The 12,275-nt window shown below is 39.4% G+C and overlaps 1 protein-coding gene across 1 annotated transcript; it reads left to right on the top strand.

Moving 5' to 3' along the window:
* The first annotated feature begins 175 nt into the window (after nt 1–175).
* NHLRC3 (NHL repeat containing 3) lies at nt 176–9,619 on the top strand. The gene is made up of 7 exons (XM_030273674.4): nt 176–327; nt 1,376–1,525; nt 2,442–2,589; nt 3,081–3,281; nt 4,448–4,539; nt 6,379–6,491; nt 6,971–9,619. The coding sequence occupies exons 1-7, from the start codon at nt 280–282 to the stop codon at nt 7,197–7,199; spliced, it is 981 nt and encodes a 326-aa protein (XP_030129534.1). The 5' UTR covers nt 176–279; the 3' UTR covers nt 7,200–9,619.
* The last annotated feature ends 2,656 nt before the right edge of the window (nt 9,620–12,275 follow it).

Below are 12,275 nucleotides of genomic sequence, written 5' to 3'. Positions count from 1 at the left end.
GCTGGGCGACGATAGCGATGCCTGCGCGGGAGCAGCGGGAGCGCGGGGCGGTCTCGGCCCTCTCCCGGCTCCCGGTGCCGCGCCGGGGCGCTGAGCGCTGCCCCGGGGCACGGCCGCGCCCGGCCCGCGCCGCCCCCGCGCCGCCGCCCCCGGGCTTGGGCCCGGCACGGCGCGGGGAGCAGCGGCCGCGGCCGTGTGGGAGGGGCCGCGGCCACGTGGCTGCCGTGGCAACCGGCCCGGCCCCCGGGAGGAGGGAGCGGCCGCGGGGCCGGCGCTGCCATGGCTGGGACGCTGCTAGCCCTGCTGGCCCTGCTCGGCGCCTCCCAGGTGCGCGGCGGCCGCCCGGGGGTTCGTGCCAGGGCCTCCGGTTCGTGTGAACAGCGCGGGGGCTCGGCGGGGCCCTGCGAGGGACGCGCCCGGGGCGGCGGGGCCAGGGCCGGAGCCGGCGGGTGCGGGCGGCGCCCCGGGACCTGCTCGCTCTTGGTGCCACCGGCGCCGCCTGTGCCTTGTGGGTTCCGGGCGGGCACTGCGGCACCAGGCGGCTTCGCAGCCCCCCGAGGTAGTGCCTGCGCGGGGCGGCCCCTTCCAGGGGTTCCAGGCGGTGTGCTGCGCCCCAGCGAGGAAAAGGGAGTTATTGGGTGACTGACTTCCCGCTTGGTACTGACAGGTGTTCTCCTTGCTTGATTGCTCGCGGTTTTCCTTCGTGATGGCCCAGCCTGTCTGTCCGCACTGTTTCATCAGTGTGTCCCCTGGTCCAGGCAGGGCGAGGAACAGAAGTGTCAGATGACCCTGAGCCGCGTTACTTCTTAGCTCTGTGCTGAGTGCTCTGTTTCAATGCTTAGCTTCCTCTCTTCTGCTGGAAAAAATAGAACAAGAATGTGGAATTTTTTTTTCCGTTATCCTTTAAAATGTATACATTGACCCGAGTCTGACTGTTCCTGGCATTTTACACTTCTTCATTTCCAAGGTGGAGTTTTCTCTCCTGACCTGTTTTTTTCTTTTTTTTTATTTTCACATCTTGAAGTGGCTACTGAATCTGGTGTATTTGAAGCCTTCTGTACTATTTTCCTCATTTTGGATAGTGATTTACAGATATTAACAGCAGCTCTGGTGTAAGAAATTTCAGGGTGTGTGTTTTGCCTTCTAATTCCAGAGTTCCCAAATCCAAAGGACTTGATTAGCTTATTTTCAGATTGTTAAAGCTTTCCCACTTGCAGTCCAAACCCCTGGCTAAACCTGCTTCTATTTATCTGTCTTAATTTAAACTGAGTAAATGAATTTATGATGCTTCAGCACACAGTTACATTCAGCTGCTGTTTCCTTTGATCCCACCCTCACGGAATTTAACTACTATATATTTATTTTGTATTCTCAGGTTTTAAAAGCAGAATGCTTCTCTCCTTGGAAGGGAGAGCAACAGATGTACAAGCTAGACATAGGCTGGCCTAAAACTCCAGAACACTTCACTGGCCAAACATTTTGTGTTGCTGTTGACTCTCTCCACGGTCTGGTCTATGTAGGACAAGTGAGTGGGAATATTGTTTTTCTCTCTGTGTTGTTTTTTTGGTTTTTTTTGCCTTTAAAGCATCTGCTTAAGATTAGGACATACATGTGTATTCTTATTTACATATATTTACACATTTAGAATAATGATTGTATCGAACTGAGAGAAAATATAAACAGGGATGTCTCTACTATATCTATTTTTGAAAGCAGTTCTGGCACAACATTTGTTTGTGGGATTTTTTTTAAAGCATTACATTTCTGTGATATGAATGCATGATCCAACTTAACTGAGTTACAGCAGCTTGTTCCCTCAGCTGTAAGATAAAGTGTGATTCTGGGACGACTGAATCTTCCATTCTTTGAGGCCTTGTTCCATGAAATCAAAACCACACAACTCTTTCAACCAGTTAGAGTAATTGAAGTTAAATTATTTCCTCTACTCAGGTCCATCTGTGATTTATCTCTAGGCCATGGATAAGACATTCTCTCCATGGGATGTGGTGGAAATTTCTTGTAAAGCACAGTATGAGTACTTGGGTGCCATGCAGCTAATAAGCACTGTTGCAATTTCTCATGCCCATTACATTGGGCACACTTTTCAGCAGGAACACAAAATCACAATTCAAGCTGAAGACCAGGATAGCTGCAGGCACTTGGCTGCTCTAAAAGCTGGACTCGTGACAGTCTAGACTGACTGGAATTTTTTTCATACTAAATTCAGACCCATATCTCTTTTTCCTTTTCTAGCTGGAAAAAGAGTTTCAGCAGACAATCGTGTCAGGAGATTCTTTCAATTCATGAAACATTGCAAAAACTTCACAAAGAGGAATTTTAAACTATGAGATTACTTACTTAATAGGTTTTCTTTTTTTACATTTTAAATTTTTTTTTACCTATTTTATTTTATTTTTACCTTTTTTTTTTTACCTTTTCAGCGGGGAGACAATGTGCCAAAGGTACTTGTATTCTCAGAAGAAGGTTATTTTCTTCACTCCTGGAATGATACAGTTGAAATGCCTCATGGTATCTTTGTATGGAATACTGCAATAGGAAGTTCAGTATGGATTACAGATGTTGGAACAGGTATGGATCGTGATGATATGAGAACTATTTAGTGGTGAAGAAAATGTAATATTGCTTTAAACAACTCATTTATTTAAATCTCTCAAGCAATTTTGAGATAGATTTGTGCTTTATTTGCTATGAACAAACTTCTCAGGTGCTGCACAAAATAGTCTGAAGTTTCATAAATTGTGCCGTGTGTCTGCTTACAGCTGCTGAGCTTAGTCAGCACTCCTCCCTACCACCCAGAAGTATCAGGGAAAAAAGGCTGACACACATAAGTTAAGCCTGGCTAGACCCAGGTTTAGTGATCCTAATACGAGGCATGAATAGTGTTACAGCCTGGGGATTTACTAACCCACTGTCATCATCTCATTATAGAATTTTAGTCTGTTAGATGTATTAATATCACTTACTTTTGAGTATCAGATTTTCAATCTTTGCAGTCAGTTTTAATACTTACATTTTGTTGTGTTAAGATGTTGTTGCACTTTCTTTTTTCCTTGATTCAGGGAAATATGGACACACAGTGAAACAGTATAGCCCTCTGGGTAAACTTATGCAGGTCTTGGGCACACCTGGTAATGCTGGTTCAAGTTTGATTCCCCTGCAATTTGATCAACCAGCAGATATCTTTGTGGAGGAAACTGGAGAAATCTATGTTGTTGATGGAGACGGAGGAATGAACAACAGATTGCTCAAACTAACAAATGGTATGGAAGAACGAACTCTTGCAGTAGTTGATCACTGAAAACTGGATTTTAAAGAACATGGATTGGGAATACTTTTAAACGAGTACTAGGTAGAACTGTCATTTAACTTTAGTTGGAAGACCTTATTGAGTCAGAACCTGGTTTACTGCTCATTACTTCAGGAGAAATCTCCTAGTAATTCATGAGAAGAGGCTGAGAGTGACTTTGTTCAGTGTCCTGGCTACCCCAGGACATTCAGTCTCCAAGAAGGCTAGCTAAGAAGGATTCTTATTGCTGTCTTAAGTCAGTAAAAGAAGGCTATAGGGAAGACAGAGACACATATTTTTTTGCGATATCCAGTGAAGAATGAGGAACACAGAGCAAAAGATTCAAGAGGGGTGAATTTCAGTTTGATTTTTGTTAGAAAACATTCAGAGTAAAGGTGGTCAGACAATGAATGACAGGGTGGTCCAAAGATGGTTTTCACTCTCCATTCCTGTAAATGTTCAAAAACTGATGAGTTATGGGCAACTTGATCTTATTTAAGAGTTTGACTTTTTATCAGGGCTAGTCCTGCTTTGAGGAGCAGGTTGCACTAAGCAGTGTCTGGAGGACTTTTATACTTAAATTGTTCTGTGATTCTAATTAGCTCACTCATACTACTCAGTTAGGGCAGTGACTAAAGAGTCTGCACATGTCCACAGTTGGAATAAGTGGAGGAGCTACTGTTTCTTCATTTTGCTATCATAAAGCAGATACTTCCCTAATACCTAGTTTGCAAAATGGTAAATTGTTAAAAGTGAAAACTTCCAGGTAACAAGTGTTAAAAATGAATTTAGGAAATAAATGAATAGCATAATCAGCCAATTTCTTTTTCTTCGTTTTTGTATTTTTTTAAGTTCAGTGTTTAACAGTACCTCGGATTATGGCTCTTGTCTATTACTGGCTACATTTTTGTAATCATAATCATGAAACTGCTAATAACAATCTAGTAGTCACTGTAGTAGTCATGTTTTCTCTCAGATTTATGTATTGGCAGCACTGTTTTTAAACAGTTTAGAAATCTCACCTTTTACAAATTACCCAAAGTAACTTTGCAAGAGATTGACTTAAAAGCTGATTTATTTGTTGTTTTCTCACAAAAAGTAATTTTTTTACTTTTATTTTTCATGGTGCTCACTGTTCAGACTACAAAGAGCTATGGCTGACTGGAACAAATGGGAGCGGCATTGGTCAGTTCAGGATTCCTCACAGTGTAACACTGGATGCTTTTGGACGGGTAAAGAATTGAGGAAATTTTTTTTATTTCATCTTTCAACAGACTTGTTTATACGTATTTGAACAAAACAAAATGTATTTCTTTCTTGTTTAAACTGTTGTGATCTGTATCACGTTATGGGGTTACATTTTTTGGTGTGATAGACCTGAACTGAAGTTTCACAGTGCAGGTTCTGTGGAAACAGCTGACTCCAAGGTTAACACCAGGATCCTGACCACTTACACTGTCAATGTCCATGCAACAACAGGGTGCTATTGTGAGACTACAGGAGAAGCATGTTCTATAATAAATAAAACCACTTCTATTTCTTCATGTAGAAGCAGCAGCCTGCTTGGGCCATCCTGACCTTGATAACCGCTTTTCTCCCATGGGAAAGTGCATACCAATGGATCAAGTCCAGCCATAAATATCTGTGCTTTGATGTAAAACCCAGAAAAGTGGGCTGTGAATGTGTGGGATGAATGATAAGAAATGGAAACATAGTTTCTGCTCTTTTTGGGTTTTTTTGGTTACTTTGTCTCTCTTGCTGGCTGGCTGTGTAGTTGATTCTAAAAGCTGTTCACAGAAGAACCATATAAATACTCAAGTGTGTTTATTAAAATTGATCCTGCTAGATGAAAAAGTAGTGGTCCATTGCCCTCAGTCACTACACTTCAGGGGGGCTTTTATTTCATATTTGGAAATTGCTAATAAGCTTTAGATGATAGTGAGGCTCTAGCTAGGTTGTGGACATTACTCTCTTTTACATGCAGCTCAAGGCATTCCAAGAGTCTGCTTCTGCCAGGTGTTAATTGCCAGTCTGGCTTTTGGTCTTCTGGTCCTAGAGGGGAGTTATGCTGTTGCTTCTTAATCTGTTCCAGGGAAAATAAGATTGCTTCACTAAAACACCACTGTTTGAAGCTAATTCTGCTGATGCTGTCTGAACCAGAATAAGAAGTGTATATAAAAATCAATTCTCTGCCAAAACTGGCAGAGTGGGAGAAAAAACAGGTAGAACACAGTCACTTTATGCTTCAGGGTAACTGTGAGTTTATTAATCTTAAGACAGTGGCTGGGATGAGCCATGATCTAACTGCCAACGTAGAGTTGATCATCAGTTTAGGTTGAGAATTAATCGTTAATTCAGAAGAATCTAAGAGAATCCTGTAGTAGTGTTTCATTTAAAAGCAGTGATGAAAGATCTAAAGTTATGTTTATTGCTCCCTTTTTGGTAATACCCCAGGAAAGTAATGAAGTTTACCAGACTGATGATTTGTCAACAGCTAAAACTTCAAAGATTATTCTACAAAAATGCTTTTATTGGAACTGTCTAGTGGTATTACTAGCTTGCAATGTTTGTGAGCCCAGTTAACACAGGATGGGACAGAGACAAAGCTGGTTAGACAAAACCAGCTACACATACTCATACTCTAAGTGATTAAATGGCTAAATATTTGTAGTAGTATTAGGCATATCAGGGGCATTTGATCATGATCATGAAATGAGACTACCTTGGGAAAAAAATGCAGGTGACAGACCTTTAGACAGATCTTCAGAATTTAATAGGTGGAAATATGTCCTCATTGTGGGGATAAAAATCCTACCAAATATATCATATAGCCACAAAAAAAGAAGGCACAGATTTCTCTGTTAAAGTAGAATAAAATAATTTGTGTATGTTAACAGTAGGTCAGTTTTGGTTTATATCTGGCAGTCTATTGATTTAGTTTTGAATGGGAAGGTATACATTCTTCCAGGGTACATTCTTCCATTTTTACTACAGGGAACTTTGCTGTCATGAGAAACAAATGCATTTAATTTGTTCTGTTTATTGACAGCCATGATTTTTCTTTTTAACAGGTATGGGTTGCAGATAGAGACAACAAGAGAATCCAAGTTTTTGATAAAGTCACGGGAGAGTGGCTTGGGTCTTGGAGCGGCTGTTTTTCAGAAGATGGACCTTATTCAGTCAGGTATTGTTGAACAGTTATAGCAGCACACAATTATATAAATAAGGTGTACTCTTACTGGTGCATTAAAATGTTGATATTTAATGCCTGCTGACAAGGAGTTAACCAGTGAAATAATGTGCTAGGTGTCCTAACGTTTGCAAATATCTGCACAGTTGCATCTTGGCAGGGAAATCCTGGCTTTATAGCAAGCCCTGTGGATTTGAGTGCAGTATTGGGAGCTTCAGTTTGAAGTCATTATGTTATTAACTTTACTATTGCAGCTTTTACAGGAAGAAATATTTTCTTGAATGAGTTTTCTGTAGCATAATATGTCTCAATGAGCAGCCACATGAAGAACAAGGCTTACAACTTAATTTCCAATGTTACATTGCATTCTGTTGCTCATAGCCTTCAAAACGGTGATTGTTAGAGGTTTTGTTTGTGATAAAATGAGATGCCATATGGAGTTCATAGTTCAAAAATATGTTTATCTTTCACAGGTTTACTGCTGATTACAAATACCTGATTGTAGCTCAGCTGAATATCAACCGGTTGGCAATCTTGGCAGCACCTCCAGTTGGCTCCATTGGGGACTGTGCCATAGTCCACAGTGTCCAGCTGGCTGATGAAACCAAACCACACCTTGTGGATGTAGACATGAGGAGTGGAGCAGTTTATGTTGCAGAGATTGGAGCCCAACAAGTACAAAGATATGTACCCTTAAGCTGATGATTTCCCACAACTGCCATGGCACAAGCTGTGTGACATTTAGGACCTATGACCACATTTCCTTGAATTCTTTATAGTTTGTGTTTCCTTAGACAGAACTGCACAAGTGCTCCCAGAACTCTAGAGCTAAGACTCTGTCCTAGCTGTTCTGGAGTTCTGGAGAAATACTTGGTCTTGAACTCTTACTCCTTTAGGTAATGATATGGTGGCTTTTACTTTTGTTGCAATTGTAAAATGATAAGCATTTTAATTTTATTATATAAAAGTTTACAAACACAACTGTTCATCTTAAATGCATGAGGTCAACTTGGGGTTCTGCTTAGCCTGTGTGTGTTGTCAAATGGTCAGAAATGTCTGAAAGAAGTTTTATAAGTTATTTCCTGGGAGAAGAGCACTTCATTTCAATGTTTCTTCACTTTGATTTCTGAATGGTTGTGCTGATACTGTCCAACAGAGAATATAAGGATGTGTCACAATGTTAAATTAGATGCTGCTGGATATTGGTGTCAGTACTGGCATCTGCCTTAGGTGTTTAATGACACAAGTATTGAAATCTGTTTTCAGTTCTAGCTAAAGCCAAAAAGTCTGTAATAAGCTTGAGCTAAATTAATATTAGACACTTCAAACTAAATTAAAAATATCTGCACAGCAGCCAAGAACTGATTCTTAACTAAATAAGTTCTTAACCTTATTTGATTTATATCAGCATGAGTTTTCAGTTCCATAAGATTTCATAGTGGAACATATTGAGGTTCAAGTAGTGTAAGTTCCTCAAGAAAAACAAATTGCAATTTGCTAGGAAAGTCTTAATCAGCAGTAGGGACTGGGAGACATATGGTTTTCTTCTGAGTTAATTGAAGCTCTGTCAGTTAACAGCAAAGCATCTGTTTTAATTTATTTCCAGAACTCAGACTTCATCAACTTCATTAATGTGTAGAGTTAAGTTTCTTACACTATATTATAGCAGATGTCTCTAAGCTTTGTCCTAAAAAGTCCTGCCTCTCCATTCCCAGAACAAAGGAGTTCTGCTTTCTTTACATGTTGCTACAAGATTTTAAGTTCACTTTATAGTATAGAGGGAGCCAGGTATGGAAGAAGTGGGATGGGGAAGATGGCATGGCAGAAATGAGACCATGGCTAACTAATTACCATGGTAAAACTGTGGATTCATATTCTGTATTTTCTAGCTCTTGAAAACATATGAGAGGATTTTTGCTGTTTCCACACATTTATTGGACTGTGTAGATTATTTTAATGCTAATTACCAGCTAAGAGAGGTCATTTTTTACTACTTTCTTAGAAAGGGAATAGTGGAAACAGAATTGTAGATGGGAAATTGTACTGAATGGGATTCACATACTTCAGTGAATGTTGTCAAAAGCAAATGCTACTTAATTTGGTAGGTTTCAACCTATGATCACAAACTTGTGAGTCTGCAGATGGAAAAGCTGTTCAGAAAAGTCAGATTCATACTTTCTCTGAAAAGTAACTCAGCTATGGAGCCTGACTGCCTGATTTCAGCACCATTTGTGATTAATGCACTAAATGTGAAAGCTTTGTTGTTGGCTACATCCACAACAATAAGACCAGATCCCACCTGGGGCTGTCCTCAGTCAAGCCTTAGAAGCAGAACTTCAAGGTTATACACTAAGTAATACAGTCCATCACTCATGTGGTCTTGAATGGGAGCTAGTAAGCAATATTTATTTGCTGAAAAAGTAGCAGTACTTCCTCTAGACCTATGTGAATATGTCCACACAGTGTCTTGTGTGGCTTTTCTAACTAGTTTTTGACTAGCTCAGGGATCTCTGCTCTGTGTGCAATTTTGCTATTTCTTGTCTACTACACAAGGTGTGTTTATTTTATGAAATTTTACTATAAAGTCATGTGTAGGGGATCCAGGCATACCCATCTTTCTTCACTACATCCTTCACTTATTTATTTTTCCTTTGTTCACATCCATTTGAAAATAGAGCTCCAAGCTCTCTGGGAACATGTTTTTGTGTTCAGTAAAGCAAGGTAATGCACTTTTGGATGTTGACAAATAACTTACTTATACAAGTTTCTGTTTGCTGCATGGATCAGCTCTTTCTCATGAGCTTTTGGCTCCAAGAAATGGGGAGCACCCATCCAGTTTTGTGTGGCTTTACTGAAATAGGCCAAGGTGCCAAAATGTGCCTTACAACTAGGCATTTGGGTATCTGTGATAACAAGGGACAAGGGATGCTTATTATTAATAATTATGAGCTGCTTAGACTCTATTTTATCTCTGTGTCTATGACTAGACTGAGAAAATTATTTTGTGCACTAACTTGCTAATTCTCTGAATGTTTTCTTATGTGTTGCCTTGAAACTGATTTCTGAAGAAATGCATAGCAGGAGAATTTGATAAAATAAATTGAGAATTTTGCATTATTAAACTCTTGGGTGCTTTATTTCTGTAGTAATATAAATACATTCCATTGTAATGGATTGCGCTTCTAAATACAGGACCCTCACCACTTAAATAAGGTATTTAATAATTTCTGATACCAACATTTAAATGTAATCTATAATTCCATGTTATCTTTATATATCACTATTTCTATGGCCAATCTCTTTTGCATTCTAATTTATGTATCAACACAGAGACATAAAAATCCCTCATATGTTTCCCTCTGAGTAATTAGTAAAATGGAATGATGAGCTACATAAGTGCCAAGTTAAAAAAAAAAATTAAACTCTATACCCTTATGATGCTAATCAGGAAATTAAAAAAAAACTAACAAAACAATTCTTATACCAAATCAGTTTGTTTTTTTTTTTTTTTCAGAAAAGATCTACTGAGCAGTCTGTCTAGTTTTTAGAAGGCCAAGAAGGATTCTCTATGGATTAGAAATAGTTGCACAAGAAAAAGTGTAACATACTGCAGTGTTAACTAGAAAAGAGAGAAACCTAAGGTGATTGCTAAAACTGTCCAGAAATCTAATTTAGGTGATCAACACCAGCTTTTAGGTGTCAACAGTAATCACTGGACTATTCAACATATGGAGATAAAAATACCATCTATTTTAATGTCTCAAATTTTGCAGGCCTTTTCTTTTCTTTTTTTTTTTTTTTTTTATCCTTTTCTTTGACTAAGTACCCAGGTTGTTTAAGTGGATGTGTTCCCAGGAGGTAAAGACCAGATCACATAGTCCTCTCTCTTCACACAAACACAGAATGGTTTGGGCTGGAAAAGACCTTCAAGATCATCTGGTTCCAAGCCCTCTGCCATGGGCAGGGAACTTTGAACTAGATCAGGTTGCTCAGGTCATCCAACCACACTTTGAGCACTTCCAGAGATGGGGCATCCACAACTTGATTGAGGAGCCTATGAGAGTGCCCTGTTATTCATGATTGTTTTATGATGCTTAACAGTCTTATTTTTGTGTGTGTGTGTGTGTGTGTTATCACAGTCAGAAATTATTTAACAATATCTGGCCAAAACAGAAAAAGCCTGAGTCAGGTTTGTGCTATGCAAGATCAGGTCTGTGAGGCTACACACACCTCAGTAAAAGCTGAAGGGGAGGGTGCAAGAGTATGTCCATGGGTCTGTTCGTTGCTGGGATTTCACTGCCTCTGTGGCTAAGTTCTCTGCCTTACAGTGGTTATTAACCTTTTTGAAGCGTTCAGTAGTCACTTATCTCAGTTAGCACTTGCTTTCTTAACAATTTCCATCCGGAGAAGACTTCTCAAGCCATCCATCAGCCAGCAGTGTGTTTGCAGTCACTCAAATTGCCTGTACCCAACATAAGAGGGCACCAAACCCCTGCTGATGCTTGGGGAACTCCGTGTGAGGACCGACCTAACAGCTGGTGCTTCCCGAATGTTTTCAGTAAGTCAACAAAGATAATTAATTCCTCCAGACTTCCTTTCTCTTTTCAAAATAGGCTGCTTTAAGCATAAGCTGATCGTAGAATCATAGCTATTTTGCCCTATTATTACTGGATTTATGTTCATCTTTTATTTCCCTTGTTTTCCTAGGGGAATAAAAATCAGTAATTCAGTAACCAGAGACAGCTGGATATTGTGAATTGATCCCCGTAGTCCTTACATCCTTGGTTCCAATTGAATTAATAGTGATACGTTGCTTTGGAAACATAGTAATTTATAACATTATAACTGTAGCAGAATAATTATACCAAGAGAGCAATGCCAGTATGTTTCCCTGCAGAGGTGACCCTGAGTGAGATGAGAGCTAAATTTACTTCATCTCATTCACCAGTTTTATTCTACCCCTCCTTTCTCAGCCTTTGTTAAAAAAAAAAATCTTACTCTGGTTTTGTATTACTATTTTATTCTACTCCTTTGGGAGATTGCACTGCAAAAATTGCATTTCCCAGTAGCTGCCGTAAAAAGGTTAGAACACAGACTTTTCTTCAGGTAAAAGATTCAATATATTTGAATCATTCCATCTTTCAGTGGTCATAAAACATTAAATTCATGTTGCTTATATGAAATTTTAAAGTAGGAGTATATGAATTGATGCACACAGGATGATTTGTTACTGCACTAAAGCCAAAGTAACACTGATATAAATGAGATATTGAATAGACATTCTTTATCATAGTATCACATTTCAAGTGTGAGGAAACCACATGTAATTGTGTAAATGGAACTGCAAAACTGAGGTGAAAAATATTGCCCAGTTACAACAGGAATAAGCCTGGTAATTCAGTCTCAGCTGTGGAGGGATCTCTTACAAACAAATTAAGAGTTGAGAAATATCTTTAATCTCTTTAGAGTCTGTATGCTTAAATTCTTCCTAACAGTCAATAAACATAATGAAGTGGAGGCTTTATATTTAGTCGGGATTAATTTGTCTTCAACACCCTGTGTTCCATTTCTAGGTAGCTTAGAGATTTAATATGGCAATTTTTTATTCTTATCACCCGTGTAATCATTTACAAATGATGACTGAGTCATCTCTTCCTCTGGTCCTTATCTAAACTGTATAGATCAGAACACTCATCTTGCAATGGAAAACTGATAAGACTTTAATTTCAAAATGTTTTCATAGCAGATTTTAATAAAAACAAACAAATGCAGAAGAAT

Source organism: Taeniopygia guttata, chromosome 1 (assembly GCF_048771995.1).
Source record: "Taeniopygia guttata chromosome 1, bTaeGut7.mat, whole genome shotgun sequence".
NCBI lineage: Eukaryota > Metazoa > Chordata > Aves > Passeriformes > Estrildidae > Taeniopygia > Taeniopygia guttata.
The sequence above is the reverse complement of the archived record's forward strand: the minus strand, read 5'-3'. Positions and strand labels throughout refer to the sequence as shown.